This window comes from Zingiber officinale, chromosome 11A (genome assembly GCF_018446385.1).
Source record: "Zingiber officinale cultivar Zhangliang chromosome 11A, Zo_v1.1, whole genome shotgun sequence".
NCBI classification, from domain to species: domain Eukaryota; kingdom Viridiplantae; phylum Streptophyta; class Magnoliopsida; order Zingiberales; family Zingiberaceae; genus Zingiber; species Zingiber officinale.
In genome coordinates, this window is record NC_056006.1 from 8,153,144 (window position 1) to 8,175,053 (window position 21,910).

The 21,910-nt window shown below is 37.2% G+C and overlaps 2 protein-coding genes and 1 non-coding gene across 3 annotated transcripts; 1 reads left to right on the top strand and 2 right to left on the bottom strand.

The window, feature by feature from the left end:
• Positions 1-8,361: 8,361 nt before the first annotated feature.
• LOC122032205 (stromal cell-derived factor 2-like protein) lies at positions 8,362-12,790 on the bottom strand. Its single transcript, XM_042591466.1, has 6 exons — positions 12,427-12,790; positions 12,201-12,341; positions 10,514-10,654; positions 8,970-9,019; positions 8,748-8,877; positions 8,362-8,662 (listed from the first exon to the last, which is right to left on the bottom strand). Exons 1-6 carry the CDS (start codon positions 12,529-12,531, stop codon positions 8,579-8,581), a joined length of 651 nt encoding a protein of 216 aa, XP_042447400.1. The 5' UTR covers positions 12,532-12,790; the 3' UTR covers positions 8,362-8,578.
• A 168-nt stretch (positions 12,791-12,958) lies between these two features.
• Positions 12,959-13,040, top strand: TRNAS-AGA. Its single transcript has one exon. It is a non-coding gene; the product is annotated as a tRNA-Ser (tRNA).
• A 1,444-nt stretch (positions 13,041-14,484) lies between these two features.
• Positions 14,485-21,371, bottom strand: LOC122031931. Its single transcript, XM_042591163.1, has 9 exons — positions 18,614-21,371; positions 18,334-18,527; positions 18,188-18,256; positions 17,944-18,096; positions 17,697-17,860; positions 16,416-16,563; positions 15,393-15,515; positions 15,192-15,279; positions 14,485-14,950 (listed from the first exon to the last, which is right to left on the bottom strand). Exons 1-9 carry the CDS (start codon positions 21,276-21,278, stop codon positions 14,772-14,774), a joined length of 3,783 nt encoding a protein of 1,260 aa, XP_042447097.1. The 5' UTR covers positions 21,279-21,371; the 3' UTR covers positions 14,485-14,771.
• Positions 21,372-21,910: the final 539 nt, after the last annotated feature.

Below are 21,910 nucleotides of genomic sequence, written 5' to 3' on the forward strand. Positions count from 1 at the left end.
GGTCCAGTGACCGATCCAGGTACTGATAGGTTCTGATTTCTGATTTTCCTTCAGCGAAATTCAGAAACCCCTAATAAATTACAGAAAATTCCAAAAATTATGAAATTTTGAGGATACATTCCTCATAACATATACTATCATGGAAAAATAGTTTTCTATGAAAATAACTTCTATTTTCAAATCTTGATACAAAGTTCAAAAATCTTTGAAATAGCTCAACACTTGTTCAATGATGAATGCTATCACTAGAAAAGTTTCATCAAGGTTTTTCAAATCAATTTTAAAATGATTTTAAACCCTTTAATTTGGGACCACAATCTTAGGGCTAAATGTACATGACTTGTACACAGGCTTTCCCTATGATCCCCAATTTAGAATTAGGCTCATCTAGGTACAAGAACTATGCACCTTGATCCTAACTCATCATCCTAATATCTCACACACATCTAAGGTGTATCAAACACATTCAAGTCAAATTTGATGTGAGATATGAGTCTAGGTTATCTTAAACTAGATTCTCATGCATTTTCTAAACTACAATTTGATCTCCATATCAAGTTGTGTTTTTGTCCTTAAATCAATTTAATTGATTATACATGCAAGAGATGATAACATGGCATATAATGATATCATAAGTAAAAACATGTGCCAATGTCATGATGTCATGGCATAAAGTATGAAACTTAAATAACACATGACATTTAACTAACTTAAGCATTATCATGACATTTCAAATGATAGTAAATTAGATATGATGTCATGACATGGCATATGACAAATAATATGTAAAGGTATAGAAAATACCTAATTCTAACTTTAGTTGCCATTTTTGATAGATTTGATTATTTTGCCATAGGTTCTATATTCCTAAGTGTAATAGACCTAAAATCATATACAAAAGATTTTTAGATCACTATGTGCCAATTAGATTGACTCTAGAAAACTCCTCAAATGTGATTGGCACATCCTAATCACCTTAGGAATGAGTAAAATTTTAAATTTCATTTTCAAGGCTTGATTACACCTTGAAAATTCCTAAAGTGCCACATTTTTCCATGATTAGGTTAACTACCTATTCAAGTAAGGTTGGCACACCCTAACTCATCTAGCGTGATGAAATCACGCTCCTAGGAACCCAATACCTATTGGAGCTCATTGGGTTCACTAAATATTCACTAGGGATGACTTCCCTAGCAACCCTCCTAATGACCCTCCTAGGCTTTAAAGCCTTGGTCATTTGGGACTCATCAAGATCCACTCTAGGGGTGACTCCCCTTGTGACCTTGGTGATGGTCTTCCTAGCCCTAGATTTTGTTCCATAATCGAATGGAATATTATGATAAGTGGGCTTGACCACTTGGGACTTAGGTTTGTGACCCAAACCTTTCTTGTCCTTGGACTTGGGTTTTTGACCCCTAGACCCTAGAGTCAAATCCTCAAGAGCCTTTTCTAGAGAGTCAAGTCTTGACCTCAAGACTTGATTTTCTTTCTCTAATACCTCAAGCTTTAATTTATCATTTTTCTTTGAGGTATTCCTAGGCATATGTCTAGATGATTTGGGATTTCTACCTAGATTTTCCTTAGCCTTAGATGGGTTAATTCTAGAGTTGACATTTCTAGTATTATCCTTATCTATGTTAACATGTTTGGCTCCTAAGCTCATATATTGGTTCCTAAAGTTAACATGCTTATCATTATTAACAATTGTAACAAAAACTACTAGCATGTGTCTTATTGCAAGAATGAGACTTAAATGTTACATTAGGGTTTGCCTTAGCTCCCCCTATTGACGTGCTCGGTCTCTTGTCCTTGTGAGGTTACCTCCCCCTCGGACATTGAATCCTATAGTGTCTCTTTCGCTTGCATTGGAAGCACACCACGTGCTCCTTGCTTTTGCGTGTCGGGACTCCGGCTTCCTTGACCTTTGGCGCCGGTGGAGTCTTCCTAACCCTCTTTGGACACTTACTCTTGTAATGCCCAAATTCCCTACACTCAAAGCACATTATGTGTAATTTATTTGAAATTAAATGGCTTGAGTTACCTAGGGTTGAGGATGGATGTGAGCTCTCTTCTTCATCCCTTCCGGAGATAGAAGCTTCTTCTTCTTGCTCCGATCTTGAAGAGGAACTCTCCTCCTCTTCTTCCTTAGATGTTGAGTAGCCCTCAACCTCTAAATCCATGCCTCCATGATGTGAGCTACTTGGCTCACTTGACTCCTCTTCATGACTTGAAGTGGAGTTCTCCTCATGGAACTTTGCCAAGTTATTCCACAACTCCTTGGCATCGTTATATCCACCTATCCTACACAAAACATCATTAGGTAAAGAAAATTCAATGATTTTCGTTACCTCATCATTGATGGTTGATTGGTGGATTTGCTCCTTCGTCCACTTCTTCTTCTCCAAAAGTTCTCCTTCTTTATCCAATGGAGGATTAAAACCTAATTGCACACACCTCCAATTTTCTAGGTTAGTCATAAGAAAGTACTTCATTCTTACCTTCCAAAACGCGAAGTCGTCGCGATCGTAGAAAAGTGGAATTGTGACGTCTTCTCCAAATAACTCCATTCTCTAGCTCGTGCTCCCCCGGGTGTTGATCCAACGAAGAGCAACCTGGCTCTGATACCACTTGTTAGGATCGTCGTACTAGGCTAGAGAGGGGGGGTGTGAATAGCCGCCCCAAATTCTCGTTTCTTCCTACGATTAGGGTTAGCGCAGCGGAAATGAAACCGTAGAAACGAAAAGGAAGAAGACAAACCTCAAACTCGATGGATGTAACGAGGTTCGGAGGTGATACTCCTACTCCTCGGCGTGTCCGTAAGGTGGACGAGCCCTATCAATCCGTCGGTGGATGAGTCCCCGGAGAACCGGCTAATAAATACTCCTTGTGGGTAGAGAAACCTCGCCACAATAGCATGCAACAGCAATATGGAAATACAAAGAAGAGCAAGAACAAAATATACAATGAATGTACAAATACTCGCTTGCCTTCTAGTCGACTGAAGTCCCGGATGAAGCACCAACTTCACGGACGAATACCAACAAGCAACTCAGTCGAAGAAGCTCACACGAAGCTTCGGAGCTCAGCAAAGCTCAAGAGCACAGCTTACAGAAGAACAGCAGCTCAGTTCAGAGGAGGAAGAAGAAGGAAGCAGAAGCGAGAAGCCCTCGACTCCTTTTATACCGCATCCACTGCGAAGAAGAAGCCAAGCCAGAAGACGTAAGACCGTTGTGAGCCAACGGATAGTTCTGATCGATCAGTGGCTTTGATCGGTCCAGCACCTCGATCGGGTCCCGGGACCGATCAGCCCCGCTGATCGGTCCCGAACCGATCCCACCTCTCTTACAAAGAGGTGGCTACGCTCGATCGATCGTGGAGACCGATCAGACTCCTGCTGATCGGTCCCCTGATCGGTTCACTCACGTAACTTGGCTCATCTCCTCCGATCGGTCTCGCACCGATCGATGACTTACGTAACCCTTCGTTTGTTATCGATCGGTCACCGCACCGATCGATAATCAGGCGTATCGCTGGATCGGTCACCAGACCGATCCAGGTTTAGAGCTCTAGCCCTAAACCCTAAATGGTCCTGAGAACGAGCTACCGAGCCCTCTCTTGACCTAGTCCGGAGAACGAGCTACCGAGCCCTCTCCAACTTCGTCCGGTCCAGATAATGAGCTACCGAGCCCTCTCTGACCACAGTCCGGAGAACGAGCTACCGAGCCCTCTCCGACTTTCCATGCCAAGTCTCCAACTTGGTCTTCTCCGTGCCAAGTCCCCATATTTGGATTTTTCCCGTGCCAAGCTCCCTGCTTGGACTTTTCACCAGATGTCTGGTCAACCTTGACCCATCTGGATTTTCCTTGTCTGGCTTCACTCACCAGAACTTCCAAACTGCCTAGCTTCACTCACTAGGTCTTTCCCCTGCCTGGCTTCACTCACCAGGTCTTTCCCAACTGCCTAGCTTCACTCACCAGGACTTTCTCCAACTGCCTGGCTTCACTCACCAGGATTTTCACTTTCACCTAGCTTCACTCACTAGGATTTTCACCTGGCTTCACTCATCAGGATTTCCCGACTGCCTGGCTTCACTCACCAGGACTTTCCGAACTGCCTGGCTTCACTCACCAGGACTTTCCGAACTGCCTGGTTTCACTCACCAGGACTTTCCGAACTGCCTAACATCCCAGGTAGGACTTCCCAGTCAACCTTGACCTACTTGACTCTTCTTCATCCAACCTGATCAGACCCTGATCAGTATCTCTCCGCATAGACAACTGCACCTACATTGTCCATGTCTACATGTCTTTCTGTATTGTCAAATATCGAAACCATGACCAAGGTTTACGCTTGGTCAACTAGGTCAACCTTGACCTACTGGAAATTGCACCAACACAAATTTCTTTTTTTTTTTTTTACTTCAACTCCCTAATACACAACGATTTATCTAATTATTTTCATTTTTTGGTACAAAAAACTCCCTAATGCACACCAATTTACCTAATTGTCCTCATTTTTTAGGTAAAAAAGTCCAAAATGAAATATAATTCCTCGTAAATTCAGTACATTTAAATTAGAATATAGTATATTTTTTTATTAAATTGAGCGCAACTCTTTTTGCATAATCAATCGATTGATATACTCGATTTTAGTTAAATGGTGCTGAATTTAAGAAGAATTATACTATTATTTTTATACTAGAATTCCTCATTATTTTTATAAGTACAAAAAGTCTAAAATAAAGTATAATTATTCTTAAATTTAGTATTGTTTAACTAGATTCGAGTATATATCAATCGATTGGTAGCTTTAAAATAAACGTCCTCAATTTGATAGAAAATATATTATATTTTAGTTTAAATATGTTATCTTATAGGAGGAATTAGACCTTAATTTGGATTTTTTTATACTAAAAGTAAAAAAAGAATAATTAGATAATTTGATGTGTATTATAGAACTAGAATAACAAATAATTTATGTGGAGTGAAAATAAAATTTTTCTGACGGAATTCAGGAGGAATTGAAATTTATTATTAGAAATTTTAAGACAATTTACTTACTTTAATTTAATAATTTTAATAAAAAAACATCCATTTAAGGATTGTAAGGTGCCCTGTCCAAGAATCAATGTTCTCAAATCCCAAAATTTAAGTTCATGCTCAATATCTTCTTATTGTTTGGTCCAATAATGCTTCAATAATTCTGACACATCTATCAACCCGTGAATTTATTTACATGTCATGCTAATATTATATACATAATTATTGAATAATAATGGATAGAATAAATCAGACAAAACAAATGAGAAGGTATCTGTGTATCCCATTTAAGATATGATTGCATTATTGCACTTTATTATAATTGGAAAAGATGGTTGAGAATCTCCTTGTCTCACTATTATTTTAGTATTAAATATTACCTGAAAAATTTTGTAATTGTTAGGCAAGGGTTACGTGTGTGGGTGAATAAATTTATACATCTTAATTTAATTAATAATTTGTAGGGTAATAAATAGGTCAAAATCTCAACCTTAGTTTTTTAAACTGAATTAAATGATTATTTAATTTTAACTTAGATTTATTTTTTTATAAATTTGAGTTTAGTTTAAGTATGAAAAACTCTATATCCAAACCTCTGTCATTGTTTGAAAAGCTTGTTTGATCATTAATAAATTTTATAATTCAAACTTGTATGAATATATGTTGATAAAAATTTTATTAAGGAATATGATTCATAAATATTGTTCGTTAATATTATTTATTAATATATATATTTAAATTTATTCGTTGATTTTTACAAGTGTTAAAAATTATTTATTTAATTAATTTTATATGTATTGAACGAATATAAATAAACTCATATTAAATCAAATACTAAATTTATTTATAAATACTCGGTTGAAACAAGTTCTTGCTATTGGTAAAAAGGGAGGTTTGAATGTAGGGGTTGTTCTCATTTTACCCGACGGACTCGAATTAGCCCCCCTGATCGTATTTCTCCCGAATTGAAAGAAAAGATTGGAAATTTGTCTTTTTAGAGTTATCGTCCTAATAAAAGAAATATTATTGTGATAGGTTATGTTCCTAGTCAAAAATATAGTAAAATCATCTTTCCTATTCTTTCCCGCGACCCTGTTATGAAGAAAGATGTTCACTTCTTAAAACATTTTATATATATATATGTGAGAACAGAGGAAGGGGTCGCCCTAATAATTTGTCATTCATGATAGAAAAATTATATCTTTTATGATTCAAATTGATATAATATAAATTAAATTACATTTGCATGTCCATTATTTAAATTTTATTTGATGCGGTGATAAAAGGGGCCTACTAAGTGCGGGTCAAAGGACGAACAACGGACGTGGAAGTCAAAGTCAAAGAGGTCAACTTCAGAAAACCAACAGGCTCACCAAAGGGGGTCGAGTGGAGCTCCACTGCAGTCATCGAGGGGGCATGAAGCTCCTGACCGACAAAGGGCTAATTCAAGCAGAACACTCATACAACCAAGATCATTCGACGTTCGTCACGGAGCAAAGGAATGCTAGAACGACCAGAGCGTTAGTCCGGTCGAGCGGAACAAGCTACCAAGTCGAGTCACTGCAGGGAAGAGCAGCCGAGTCCGACCGAACGGAGGAGTTCCAGCCGAGCGACTATCCCGCTCGATCTAGCAGAAGGATCATTGACGTATCTCTTAATATCCTTCTGGGAGATAGTGCTATTGACACAAGACATAGTCAACAAACAGATCATACGATGGAAGCTTCCTCATCAAGGATTTACATGCTCTGTTAAGATATGGTGTTAGAGGCACTTTCCTGACATGTCCTTTCATAGGATGGTTGGGAAAGCGTGCCCGCGCCTTGAGGAGTATATACGTAGCCCGTTGGGGCGCTATATAAAGAGAAGTTCATGCACCGGGGCGCTATATAAAGAGAAGTTCATGCACCGGCGGAGGTACGGGTTATTCACTATTCATGCATGCGCTTATTTTTGCTCCATTTGCCTTCCATTTTTTCAATGATAGACTTGAGCGTCGGAAGGTCAATGTCGAAGATTCCTTCCTTGATTTAGCACAGATATTTCCTATAATTACATATCAAAACAAAATCCACATCCCGTCAATATAAAAACCACATTCGTAATTAATCATCTCCATGATTTTTGAATATCGAATAGAATCATCATCTAGTCTGTTTAACTATGTTAGAGATTAGCAGGACCAACAAAGACAATTGAACTGAAACAGCACAATAACAATATACAAAATAAATAAATAAATAAAATAAAAGGGCACCTTATTTTTAGAGGTCGTCCTTTTTATATTTTTATTCAAACGATGTCCAAAAGCACGTAAAATTACTCAACTGCATTCATTGTTCCCATATTATTATTTTTGTCATCATGTCAATCAACAATATGAACAAACAAGTCCGCATTGACTATAGTTTCATAATTGTTTCAGTTTGATAGCTACTACGGTAGTTATAACATCTATAGTTAGTAAATGTAAATATTATTAAATAAAATAAATTTATATTATAATAATTATAATTATAAAATCATAACGGTTTAAATACGAAAATCTGTATTCTGACTGCTATAATAATCGCTAGGAGTTCATAATTATTAAAATATTATTAAATAATCAAATTCATCTAATATTATATTTAATATATATGATAATAAATAATAATATCAAACACTATATTTACATGAATTGATGGGGTGAGACTAGAGCATAAGGTGTTATCATCATGAGATCTAAAGTTCGAATCTCGACAAAATCGAAATAAATACCTCCCTTACGTATTAATCACTATTCCAAAGACTAGTAACCGTCCGTGATTTACTTCCTCCATGTTGACCCTGAGACGAATTAACGGAGACGCTGAAAACGAACATATTCACTTTTTATCACCATGAATTGATGAGGTGAGAAATCCTTTTGAATCATCCTTATTCCTTTGATAATTCCTAAAAAAAAATGACCTTTTAATTTTTACCCCAAAACATACATCATTAAACTTTATCTATTATCATATTATCATCTATATTTAATAATTTTTATCTTATTTTATTATTATTAATTAATTTTTTTTATTTTTTTATATATGTAAATCATAATCTAACATTTAACTTCATTTAACTTCATATAACAGGATCATTCTAATTACCATTTTATATAATTTTCTTTTAAATTTTAAAAATATTTTACCATCACAAACAACATCTCAAACTCCTAAGATAATAAATTGGATTTCACCAATAGGTGAAACTTTCTGGACACGGACTAGATGATTCTAAACGATGATTGTTTAGATTAAGATTCTTGACGATGGCATTTCAAGTGGCAATCCTCTGAGAGCAAACGAAATTTTGTCCCATTGTAGAAACAAGTATTGGCTATACGATTGTCCAAATGTGGAGGAAAAAAGGATTAATCTTCAACATTATCCACTGACCACATTGACATACTAAGAACTCACTCGCAATTAGCATAACTATTTTTTTTTGTAAGATGAATAGTTCGAGATAGGAGTAGCATATGTTTTATACCGATTGAGAATTTGAGGATGTCACTTGCTCGAATTAATTGGAAGAAAGACACCCTCGGCTACTAACCAAACATTATCGGTACGCTTATCGCGAACTCCACAAACCTGCAAGTTATCAAAATTACAGCAAGTCAATCGCTATGACACTCATTTTCTTAGTGATAATGCAAAGAATGTATCGATCAACTACCTCTTGTTGTCCTCCAGCTATACGAGTATATTTCTTGTCGTGACTGTGTAGGTAACCACCTGTATCAACGTGTTGCAGCCTTATCCGCTGATCTTGTCTCCATGTCTTCCCATTTCCCTCAATCTCCAAACTAAAAGATGAAAGTAATGATACGGTTAGACATATAATCTACAAGATTTTCACTCATCTGGCAAAAAAGTTTTAGAGATGAATTATTCTAACCGCCAAACATCGCCGGTGTCCGAGTTGTCATCTCCTCCATAGCAACTCACCTGTAGCAGACTAATATAGTAAGAAAATGATCGATGTTGTGTGCATAAGATCAACATTGACACCAAATCAATAGATCAGCACAAACTTTTTTTTCCTAATGTACAAAAGCAAGCATGCAGGAAATTTGTGAATCACTGTCTGTGATTTTGTTTTTGCCGATATTGGAGGATCTGCAGGACCATGTTACGACATATTTTCCTCAACTTTGGATAAAACTGCAGGTTTGTTGGAGCTAATAAGACAATAAAGATAGAGGTGAAGAAAGGGTGCACTTAGAATGCACTCAATGTAATTGTGAGAATCTCGAATCTTTCAAGTCAATGGAGACTGTGGTCTGGTGATATCTACATCTTCTGTTTTAATCTAATTAGATTCACATTACAACTCAATATAGTGCGATTAAATAATCTGACTCCTCTAGAAAGACCTGTAAACTCTTTGAAGAAGATAAAAAACAAGATCTATTCCGGAAAGCTCTTGATACATAAAGAACCCAACCCCAAGTTTCTTGTAGCCATTTCTTTCTCGTGCAAACCAACAAATTCAATGCAAGCACTTGTGCTACCATTTCAATGGATCAATCATGTTATTCATTATGGATTTATTGATCCTATTGTTTATGGTATATCCTAAGTATCCTACCTGCATCTCCTAAATATGAATTTAGTCTTGTTCCTCTTTCCATTTTTGTAAACATTCACTATAATTATCTTCCCGACGCCTCAAAGTATTAGAGCAGGGAAGTAAAATGGTTCAAATTGATAGCAGCTGTTGTGCTTTGTGAGTTGCCAATGTGTATATATATATATTCACAACATAACACAGGACAGGCCAATGCAAAGATGATTAAGCAACAATTTCTAATAGACAATGATGAAGGAACAAAGATGTCAACTAATTTTCGTACATAAATGGAAAAAAGGATTAGTTATATTGTGATAGCAAATAAAAAGGAAGGTAAAAGAAGCCCAAATATTAATATGTTACAGACTTATATTAAACAAGGTCATAAAAAATCGAAGAAACATTATCATATAATACAATGTGAGTACAACCTCAATAAAGAAAATAAATTCCTTACGTAGAGAACCCATATCCATAAAAGCTGTCCTCCAAACTACTTTAACATTCATGATTGATGCACCAAAAAACTCAGATAAAGCCATGCAATCCATAGAATCTCTGATTGAATGTAGTTCAGAACTTAATGGTTGCATGAGTATAAAAAAATTAAAGCAAAAAGTGAGTATTTTATTTAAGCATTTAGCCAAGCTCCTGGCTGCGGTCCTACAACAATTTTGAATGCACCTCAATAGCAAAATGTAGGAAAACAACATGATTACTTTTGCATCAAACGCTTGCATGTGTGTGAATACTGGATCCAAACTAATTGCTTTTTAGAAAAGGAGTAAATCCAAGACCACAGACCACCATAGAAGATCAAGAGAGTTTAATGCCAGCAATCAACATGTACCATCATTAGCAATACTGACCTCCAAATTTCCTGATATTGGCGAAGCATGAAGATGGCTATGCAGCCATTTTCGAGTTTTCATATGCTGTAATCTTATGACAGTTCCATGTGGTATTGCATCGCCTTGTTTCGCAGATGAATCAGGTGGAGACTTCACAACCTGCATTAATAATCATGATAGCATATACCACACTTGGAAATATTGAGATGAATGACATAAAACTTAAATGTGTACCGAAAGTACAAGTGACTGGTGAATGGAATCAAATAACCTGTATTTATTATTCTAGTTAAATACAATCCTTGTGCTTTATCAAGAAGCAATTGACAGTTTTTATCTAGTATGTTACTCCACCATGTGAGAATAACATGATTTAACAAAAGTGAAAAAGAAAATGGCAAATAGCCAATAATACAAAAATAGCATGGAGAGACATGAAGCACTAAACCAGGTATTAGATCACAGTTTGGACTTTTGGGCATCACAAGCAATCCTCGAATGCATACAAAAAGGTTAAGATATTCAATATGCTTCCAAATATGTATTCAAGTTGGATAGCAATAAAAAAATAATTGGCAGATACAATTAGCTTTTATTTCCAACCAAAGTTTCATACTCAACTCAGATGGATATGGAGGTATGTCATTAAGTTTGTGTTTGTATGCTGCAATAATAAAAAGGCATGGTTTTAGACTCTTTAGGGCCCATGTGTCACCCAAATTCACTTTTCTTGCATTTAAGCTTTCTCTATATGGATTGGTAAGTACAATATCAATTAATTCTTTATATTCTATCATGTAAAGATGCTCTCTGTCCATGCAACTGATTTCAATTTCCTAACATTCATATTGTTATGCAGTGAATCTACAAATCAAAGCAGAAATTCATTCTCCTATAGTTCATATTATTGTCTAATTACAACAGATATTGTGACCTACTAACATGTGGCCAGCTGAGGCCTGGTGTAGGTGAGATTAAAGAAAGTAGACAACAGAGTTTAGCTGAACGACAGCCCAAGTCAGCCAAGCTGCTGGTGATCTATTCAGTTCACCCAAACTGTTAGGAGTGACCAGGTGTCAGGGTTTCTTAAACACTTTGGCCAAGATATCTTTTGCAAGTTTGAGCTAGAGTTCGTGATGGTTCAAAGCTGTGTCACAATGTTGTCCAAGGCAAAGCTGAAATATGATCCGAGTGAGACCATGGTCCAATTGAGTTGCCCGTGCATAGCAATCCCCGTTTCATAGGCTTCAGGATGGGCGCCTCCTTCACCATACGATAACATGTGGCAGCAGAGGCTGTTGCCACGGAGCCTTTGGCGTCAATGATGCATCAGGACCTGGTTGGTCAGGACCAACATTGCTAGTCCAGCATTTAGCCCCTTATCGTCCTGCCACCTTTCCTCTTTCTCTCATATGGACGTGTAGGGAATTTTACCCTCAGAATCCTCACGCCATGGACTATACTCTTTCTCTCCTGACAGCAGTTCAATACACTAATGAACTAAACTCTCAGATTCTCATCCTTCTTACATAATCTACATGTCAGTCTTATTAGAAAATGTAAGTTTATTGAACTTACATACAGATCACACAATAATTATGAAACCATGCTATTATCAAAAAATCTTATGCAAGCATGTTCCGAAGTAAATAAATCGATGTAAAGAGAAGAAAAGAGTAACAACACCAAAAATGATAAACCATACCCAATAGCTATTCGAATCATCCACGTTGGGAAATCCAGTGACCGACTGCTGCCCGCTCCCGGAGCCATACGGCACATCGTGCGAATGCAGCCGAAACTTGGTCTTCTCGTGCATCAACTTAATAACACTACCGTAGGTTATCTAAAATAAAAAAATAAAATTAATATTAAAATCGAACAGTTAAAATCCGAGAAGCGATCTAGGGTTTGGGAGGAGATCCACGGACCTCGACGCCATCTTCGACGGCGGCAGCAGCGGGGGCAGGGGATCCCTCGGGGAGCTCAAGGCCGAGGTAGAGGAAGAAGGCGAGCGCGAAGAAGGAAAATGCCATAATGAAGAGCAGGAACACGAACCAATTCTGCTGCCAGAAAGGTAAGTCTTGGGGATCGAGCGAAGAACGAGGTGGGGGCGAAGAGGGGCGATTCGAAGAGGAAGCGGTTTTGCGGCGGGTGAGCCCCTTCGCCGCAGCCGGAGCCACGGCGACTCGATCGCGGCCGCTCTCCAGAGCGGTGGGCGACGACGCGTAGACTCTCTCCCTCTCCCTCTCTCTCTCTCTCTGGTCTTCGGAGATCGCAATGCGCGTGGCCTCAAACTACGAACGGTCTCGTAGAAGACTGGAGTTAATAACGCTTGGCCACGTCAGTAAGTCGGCATCGTCTAATGGAGTACTGACGCGTAGCATTAGTGACGCGGTGCAAGAATTAACGATCTAATAATTTACTGATCTAATAGAATTATAAGTACACAAATAATCACAAGTGGTCGTGCCGGAGTGGTTATCGGGCATGACTAGAAATCATGTGGGCTCTGCCCGCGCAGATTCGAATCCTGCCGACCACGATGTTTTTAGGAAAAATAATCTATAAACTGTTTTTAAAAAAATGGTTATAGATTATTATATATTTTTTATTTAGATTTTATTATATACTCTCAATATAAATTCATCAAAAAACTAAATTAAGGAGTTACTATGAAAGACTTTGAATAGAAAGTCGTCATGCACGATAATTGAAGGGATGTTTAATGGTACTAGGACGAAGAATTGCCCTAATAAATTTTGGGATCGAATCACTAAATTTACCCCGTACTAGTCCTTAATGGTACTCGGTCAGCCGATTTTGATGGTTTTGAGGGATCCCAAGATGAAAGTGAGTTCAGATCTTGATTCACAATCTTTAATCTCCTCTTGATTCCTTTCATAAGGTACGCGTCGGATCACGATCAGAATCTGATCAAAATTTATTGTTATCTTTTTTGAGTTCACCGAGGACCCCGACGAATGGACAAACTATATAGCGTCGATCAAGGGCAACCCACCCACTACTGCATGCGACCTAAACTATAACATAGGTATAAAGATGAACTTAAGAGAGATCACAACTAACTTTGACAATATTCCGACCGCGATTCAACATATAAATTACAGAAGGAATTAGAAGAGGACCAAGGATTCTGGACCAAAAGATCTGATCTCGATGAAAGTTATCATCTTTTTACCCAAAAAAAAATCTAACATCCACATCAACTTTCTAAATATAAAATTTATTTTAAATTCTACATTTTAAGTAAATTTTTTTTACATCAACTACCCTATTCATTCCTTAAATTTAAATTTTATAAATAATAATTTTTAAATTAAAAAAAAAACTAAAATTCATTCCCTAAATATTAAAATATTATTTAATTTAGAAAATAAAAAAATAAAGAAAATTAATTCAATAATGAAAAATAAATATTACATAAGGGGTAAAAAACTAATAAAAAACATAAAAATAAAAATTTTAGAATAGTTGATATAATATGTAGCGAAAAATGATGGTCTAAATTTAATAAAATAGATATTATAAAAAAATTGATATGGATAATCTTAGGTACTTACACTCCAAGCCAATATAAGCCAATATAGAGATGGTAAAGTCTAGTCAAAGTAAATATAATATTGCGAGTAATTAAGAAGCTTTGCCCACCAAGCACATTGAGTTCTTTCAACTTTGGCGATAGAGTATGTTTTATAGGAACTCCCGCCTCAATAGGCCATTGATTTGAATATTTCTTATATCGTCAGCTTCAACACATTGCCTCTGTGTTTATGCACCCACTAACTTGTTTTATACTTATCAAAAGTAAGTCCTAAATTTATATTCTTCTCAAAGTTATCTTACCATAAGTCAAGATCACAACAATGAATCAATCAGACAAAGGGAAACATTAGATATTAGTAGTGACATAAACTCTGCCAGGACTGATTCAAAATGTGATTCTTTAAGAGTCATAAGAACAAAAAAGAAAAAAAAAAGTCCCCAACTTTATTTTCCTTGTCTAATAGATCGAAACAATTTGTTTTCAAAGTAAAAAAGCTATACTACTATATATTTGAGAATAGCAAAGTGTCACTACTACCTCTTTCTAGTTTAAAGAATCAGTAGCAAAGTGTTTATCAAGAGTAGGGAAAGAGATTATCAACTTCATTACAAACCAAAATTGTAATCGCCGTGAAGATTCGTGAAGGCGATAAATAGGTCAGGGAGTAGCACTGACCTGTGGCTAATTGATGTTGCAGTAGGCCAGTTGCTATGGCCTATCTCCTTTCTGGGGTAGAGAAATTGCCATAGCCCTTAACCTGCTCGCAATCTCAGTGAAGCTTGGCCTCTGTGAAGGCTCAGTGGCCCAGCATTGCTCCATCAGTGATCTCCATTCGGGATCACAAGATTCAGGCACAGGAGGCCGCAATGTGTCGCTCACAATCCCACCTGTCGAGTGGAGAGAAATATAAGCAGATCTGAATGCTATTCAATGGTTGTGCTTATGGCATGTTAATAGTGAAAACTTAAAGATGTAGACGATAGAAGTGGGTCAGCAGATTTGGACTCAATTCTCATGGCATTATCGATACAATATATCACAATACAAAGATGTGCATAGTGGTCGACTCAATGAAAGAAGTACGGCATCCATCTTGGACTCTGGTGCAATGCATTATGTAAAAGTCACCTATAATGGCTCCATAGTGCATATCTCGATATGGTTCGTCTCCAGTAATGAGCTCCCACATCACTATACCAAATGAGAATACATCAACCTGAACCATGATGGATGGGTTTATTAACAATAGACATAAAATCCAGATCAGAATAGTGTAAGAAATTAAGATACATTAGATTCGACAGTAAGAATGACACGACCAAGTATTACCATCTCACTATACTTGTTCTCTTTGCCACCAAGAAGTTCAGGTGCCATCCATGGGAGTGTTCCTCGCATGCCGCCGGACATTAATGTCTCGTATTTCAATTTTGAGAGACCAAGATCAGCAACCTGCAAAATGAGAAGCTACTTGACATTGTAAAACCAGAAACTTCTTGTCACAGGCTAAAAGGAGAAAGTACTAACATCACATGATCACAAATAAACTGATGGAGAACACACTGGGTAAATTTGTTTCTAACTCAACCCTTACATTGTAACAAAAAAAATTCTCTTTTCTACATCTTTTGGTTCCAGACTAAGTTTTTTTTTTCCCCATAAGTATTCATGTTGCAATTCTCCAAAAAGCATGGATGTAAAATCTTCGTGAGGACAAAAAACTCTGGTTGGTAAAAAATATCGAAAACCGGAGAAAGGAAATAGGTTCTCAAAAACTTAAACTATTAAACTATTTTTAATCAACTTGAATTTAATTTTTTTAAGAAAATATTTTATTTAATCAACAAAACTAATATTGATGATCAAAGTTAAAGAATTACTGATAGTTCATATTTGAATTTATGAGAATCCTTTCTCACTATAGTGACTTCAGAAAAATAATTTCCTTTAGATTTTACTGATTTTGCTAGCAATTATGAGACAGATACTAAATTCTCAACTCCAGTAATTACACTATTTCTTTCCCTAAGCAACCTTTTGTTAAAAAAACTTTAATTAATCAAATGGAATTATATTGATCCACAATGATAAAAAGCTAATGCATATTCTAATTCATGATTCATGAGAAGTGCTTATTTATTATGTTTACCAAGGAATTATTTTTCTTTATATTTTACTAATATTTCAACATAAATAAAGTGTCAGAAACTTTGTATACTGCACATTTATGTTTGTCTCACTCCTAGCACAAATTTTAAAGAGATTCAATTGTATACACAAATTTTCAATTGTGAAAGTTGGAATTTACAAAGTAGTCGCAATCAAAATTTTAAGTGTAACTCTAACCTTTACCTTGCATATTGGACGCTGGGGATCCCTCAAGTTGACCAGAAAATTATCACTTTTCAAATCGAAGTGTATAATGCTTTTACTATGCAAGTATTCCATGCCAAATGCCACATCCATCGCAATAAGAAGACGCCGACGTTTATCAAACATCCTGTCAAAAGGAAACAATGGCAAACTCAAATAAATAAAACAAACAGCCAAATGCAGCCAACTGCATAAGATATATCATTAAATCACATACAAGCATAGTTATTATGATTGATCAGGCCAGCCAGCATGTCCAGAAAAATCAGAAGTTCTATAATACGATAGAATTGTGCAGAAGGAACTCTGCATTGAACCAGCCGATTTCTGATGACCCACTGAAGTAGCTAGTTTATAAAATCACCTCAATCTCACAATTGGCAATAAAAGTAGGAAAAAATATAAATGTGACACCTCCAAGTTTTCTTGATAAAAAATGAGTTGAACTCACACACAAAACTAAGAGCTAATGACCACCCAAATTGAGATGTCAAGTATTCCACGTTTTTTATTTTATTTTATAATTTTTTTTGAAAGAAAGCCTTCAGTATTTTTTCAATAAACTCGAGGAATAATTGCATAAATGTAAGAGATTATCATACAAACGTTCTTAATTAAATTTCTCAAATTAGTTGGTTTATGAAAGACTACATTTTAAATTTTATTTTCCATTGAGATCATTTAATTAATAATAATGTTTTTATCAATATTCAATATTATATATTAAAATTTATTTATTCAATCTGTTCTAGTAAAATCGAGTTGGCCAATCCAGCAATCCAACTCATAACCCAGGTACCTAGAACTTCACCAGATTAGTAACAATGGTTACAGTATAGGGCAGTAAACTTAATAAATAAGAGCAGTTAATAAACAAAATCACAATGTCCTAAGAGAAAAGAAGGTTGCTTAAGACTGCCTTCCTTTCAGATTCACTTCCTTTTGCAGAGTAATTAAAATTCCATGTCAAAGGCGACAATTGATTATGGGTAAAGAGGAGCCTGAAGTTGCTTGTGACCAGCTATTTTCGAGTTCACAAAAAATATGGCCAGTTGGCAGTTGGATTTCTTCAATCCAATTCAACTGTTTGAATGAACTTGAACGGCAACACTAAAGTCTCCAGCTCAGAATTCTAGATCCAATCAGTTCATTTAGTCCAATTCTAATAAATTCAAGTAACTGTGCGGAAATACTGACACGACATTAACTAATCCAACAAATGAAGTAAAATAATTATAAAAACCAGCATCAAGTGATTACTTCTCATTCTTCTGCAAAGCACGCCGAAGTGAACCATTAACCATAAACTCCGTTACTGTTGCAATAGATCTCTCAGGGCCATCAAGAACGATTCCATAAAATGCCACAACATTTGGATGGTGCAGACTTGCAAGTTTACAAGCCTCATTCAGAAAGTCAGCCCACTGAGTTTATTCATAAACACATGTAAGCATGTGTTGTACATGAAAAGGAGCATATCAAGATAATTACTACCAGAAATGCATACCGCACGATCCTGCTCTGAGGAGTTCCCAGAAAAAATCCTATCATTGATTCTTTTGATGGCGACATCTGTGCCTCTCCATTTGCCATGATATACAGTCCCAAAAGAACCTGATCCAAGTTCTTGCAACTCCTCCAAATCACTATTATTTATTACCTGGAGGAGGATGCAAATATAATTTTAAGATCATGGGAAAATATAGAAATAACAGATTAAACTATGAACAATATTAAATGTATCTTCTGACCTGGAGGTGTTCAATCCCTTCTATATTTGGAAAACGGATCTTCGGTTTATCTGACTGTCTGTTCTTAGTCTGCATTACAATGATTTTAAGCAGTTAGTAATAACATAAGTACATACAAATGGGGACAAAAAAGACATGGTCATCACCTCTGTCTTTCCATCCATAGCTACTTCATCATTTACAGCTGTACATTCCTTCAAAGAATTGAAACCGGTCTCTTCTGTTTCATGGGAACTGACAATAGGTACCAAAATTTCACATGGCTGTAGTGTTGGTGCTGATGCTGTTGCTCTCGCTCTCCCTTCGTTTAGCTGGATATCTTGCTTAATGCAAGCATCTCCTAAATCATTAACAAAAGAGATTATGAATATCTTGAACTTAAAAGATCATCAAGAATTATTCATAAAGCATAAGAAAGACTAAAACCTTTTAATGGATGTGGAAGCTCTGCGGGCACATCTGTTTTTGAAGAGTTTGGTAAGTGACCAGATACACTTGCAGGAATAGGTATCTCGAAATCTGAAATATTTGCAGAATAGTTTATATTGTATAAATCCTCTGTTGCTGCAGAAATATTACTAGGTCTTGGAAGCAGGATTGTATTGTCCAACAGTTTCACAGGAACCATGTTGCTGGCAAGTGGATCTGAGGAAACAGCTTGATGCAATTGGTCCATGTTAAGGTGAAGCTGTGCACTGTCATTTTGAAGTATTGACCCACCATCAAATACTTCCACTGAACGGACACTAGGAGCTTCAATGTTCTTTTTATCACTTACATTCCTATTGCTGGTATAATTGTTGTTGTGGGTAGGATCTACATAATTGTACATCCCTCTCAGTCCAGCCGCTGTTTCATGATGATCCGAGTATTGTCCATAATTCCCTATGATGTTTGGAGTGTGGATGGGATTAAAAAGTTGACCGCTATGCTCATATGCAATATCCCTCGACATAGATGTCAATTGATTAGGTATCAAACTGGAATTTCCAGCTGGAACCACTGCAGATGCAATTAGTGGATTGCTATTAGACAGTCCACTCTCTCCATCCTGTATCCTGGTGTTATGGCTATTCAACATGACCAATGGTGGCTGATTAACCCTTGAATCCTTGGAGGTGCCAATATCAGCCAGGACAACTGATCTTGCATGGTTGTTGAAACCATGAACTCCAGCAGGAAGTACATTAAGAGGTTGCAGCATCCCATCCATAGGCCTAACATGACCATGCAAGAAAGTAGGCATAGTTCTGTCAGTCAGTTGTACTCCCTCTTGTACCTCTGTACTTCCAACTAAATTAGCATCAATAACAAAAGACCTATTGGTAATACCCAGATTAAGTGGATAATTATGGTACCCAATCTGCTGCGGCAATTGCATTTGCTGTGAGGAATCCTCTCCAAGAGATTGAGTGACGAATGTTGCATAAAGATTGTGGAGAATTGCCATTGAAGCTGATGTTTGTACTATATTACTACAATCACTATTTGCAGGCACTTCTGGTTGGTTTTGGACCGACTCTTCTTGATGAGATTTCTCAGGATTGCCGACAGGTCCATGTAATACTTGTGAAAGGCCTGGTAAATCACCAGAAGCTGTTGGCATGGATATCTTAGTGTGGTCCAGATTGGCTGGATTTACAACTGGTCTTGCATTAATCTGGGGGGTTGCCTGAATTGTCTCAGCAAACTGATGGTTCCCTGGAAGAGCAGCTGCTACCAAATTATTAGGTTGTATGTCCACCGCATTATCCATAGGCAACAACATACCTGCTGTCTGCAAGGGTATCCTTTTTGTGAAATCCTCTGAATGATGGCTCTGTAAGAGTGTATTTACTTCAGGACTAGCATGTTTCTGGTCATTACCTTGGTCACTGATAAGGATATCTGAATGTGCATGAGGTAAGGCTCTCTGACATAGATAACAGCCTTCAAATCTCACTGACAGACCTTGGGATGATGGAGGCACTTGGCGGCGTTCTACATTTGTTGTGATGAAGTGTGGAGGAGGCAGTGGAGGGAGCTGTGATAGAGGCTGAAGCTTTGCATCACCAGGAATCCTAAGAATCTTTCCAGCATGAGGGTCCATCTGGGATTCCACTCTCATCAGTCCATTACCCACATGGGTGGTTGAGGTATTAGTTTGGGATGGCATCATATATGAATGCGGTGGCCCTACAACATTAATCTGTTGAGGAACTCCCATTGCTAGGAAAGGTTGGGGATTCATCATTTGAGCATTTTGTGCATCTATGTAGGGTTGTGCAACAGCTGGTGTTGCAGAAGGTAATTCAGCTTGTATTGTGTTGATGAACAAATTTTGATTTGGCGAGGTAGGGGGCACCTCCAATTGTATTGGTATTAAATATTGAGTTTGACCACTGGAAATTGTAGTCATCAATAGATCTGGAACGTCTTGCCCCACAAAAATAGATTTTGATTCATCAGATGCAACAGGAGGGGACAAACGAACAGGCAACATACCCTCATTGGCAGTGCCTTCGTTGGCCACTGCCTCAGCAACCGCAATTCCATCCGAATTCTGGGTCGAAGATAAGCTAGCCACGCTATCCCTTCTCCTGATGCTCAAATCCAGTCCATTGATAGCCTCGAGATACCTCGCGCCAGTGTCCTGTAAATCATGGAAGGGAGCAAGCGGATCGGTGCCCACTTCGGAGGGCGAGAAGAGGAAGACCCGAAGCTTGGCGTTGGGATCCTCGGCCGCAAGCTTATCGTACTCCTCCATCATGTTCTCAAGGTCCTCCTCTGTAGAGACGGATATGAGGGAGTCGAGGTCCTCATCTGGGAGCTGGTACCGCAGCGCGACGGAACCTCCGTAGACCTCGACCATCTTGCGAAGGATCTCGGGGAGGGAGACGTCGCGCCGGACGGTGAGAATGCGGGTCTCCCCGCCTACGTAGCGAAGGGCGCCGTCGCTTAGGCGCGGCAGGATCTTGCCGCTGTAGCTGTAGCGAAGCTTGACCCTGCGGTCTCCGGCGGCGGCGGAGGAGGTGGAGACGTGATCGGAGGAGGCGGCAGCGTCCGAGGTTCGCACTGGGGGGAGGAGATCCCGGTGGTCGGAGGAGGCCATACGGCGGGGGACCTGAGCTAGGGTTTTGGCGTGGCGATGGAGAGCGACGAGAATGGAGATCGGAGAAGCGTAAGGAGAAGGCTGAGACGAAGAAGAAGAGAAGGGAAAAATAAAATAATAATAATAATAATAATAATAAATAAAACATTAATAAAGATAATAAATAATTAGAGCCATATACAAATCAAGCTAATCTAAATAAATCAGTACTTAATTGAAACTTATTTGATTATTTAAAGTTTTTATATATTTTTAAAATTTATTTAATTATTTAGTGAGTTTAATAATTAATTTTATGAATTTATTTGTTCATTTTTAGAATTTATTTGATTATTATAAATTTAATAAAAAAAACTTATTGATAAACATTGAAATATATATATTTTTAAATCTATTCATTTAATTTAATGAGTTCGTCAAATATATTTTTTAACATTCCATCCAAAACAATTGATTTATTAGAGTTTTTCAAGTTTCCTATTGGTACTTAAATTCAAAAATCTTCACTCTTATCCTATTTAAAATGATAAATTTTACATTTCAAATTGAAAAATAATTATACAAATGAAAAAATGGATAAGTTAAATTAAAAAATCAGACTTTATTCCATTAGATAAGATCGACAATTAAGA

Excerpts from the sequence above, each read along its gene's own strand:
- LOC122032205 (XM_042591466.1), bottom strand. The coding sequence starts at position 12,531 with ATGGCATTTTCCTTCTTCGCGCTCGCCTTCTTCCTCTACCTCGGCCTT. Across the intron at positions 12,342-12,426 it reads CCGTCGAAGATGGCGTCGAG|ATAACCTACGGTAGTGTTAT; the intron begins GTCCGTGGATCT and ends TTTTTATTTTAG. Across the intron at positions 9,020-10,513 it reads CAATATCAGGAAATTTGGAG|GTGAGTTGCTATGGAGGAGA; the intron begins GTCAGTATTGCT and ends AGTCTGCTACAG.
- LOC122031931 (XM_042591163.1), bottom strand. The coding sequence starts at position 21,278 with ATGGCCTCCTCCGACCACCGGGATCTCCTCCCCCCAGTGCGAACCTCG. Across the intron at positions 18,257-18,333 it reads CTATGGATGGAAAGACAGAG|ACTAAGAACAGACAGTCAGA; the intron begins GTGATGACCATG and ends ATTGTAATGCAG. Across the intron at positions 15,516-16,415 it reads CCCAGCGTCCAATATGCAAG|GTTGCTGATCTTGGTCTCTC; the intron begins GTAAAGGTTAGA and ends CTCATTTTGCAG.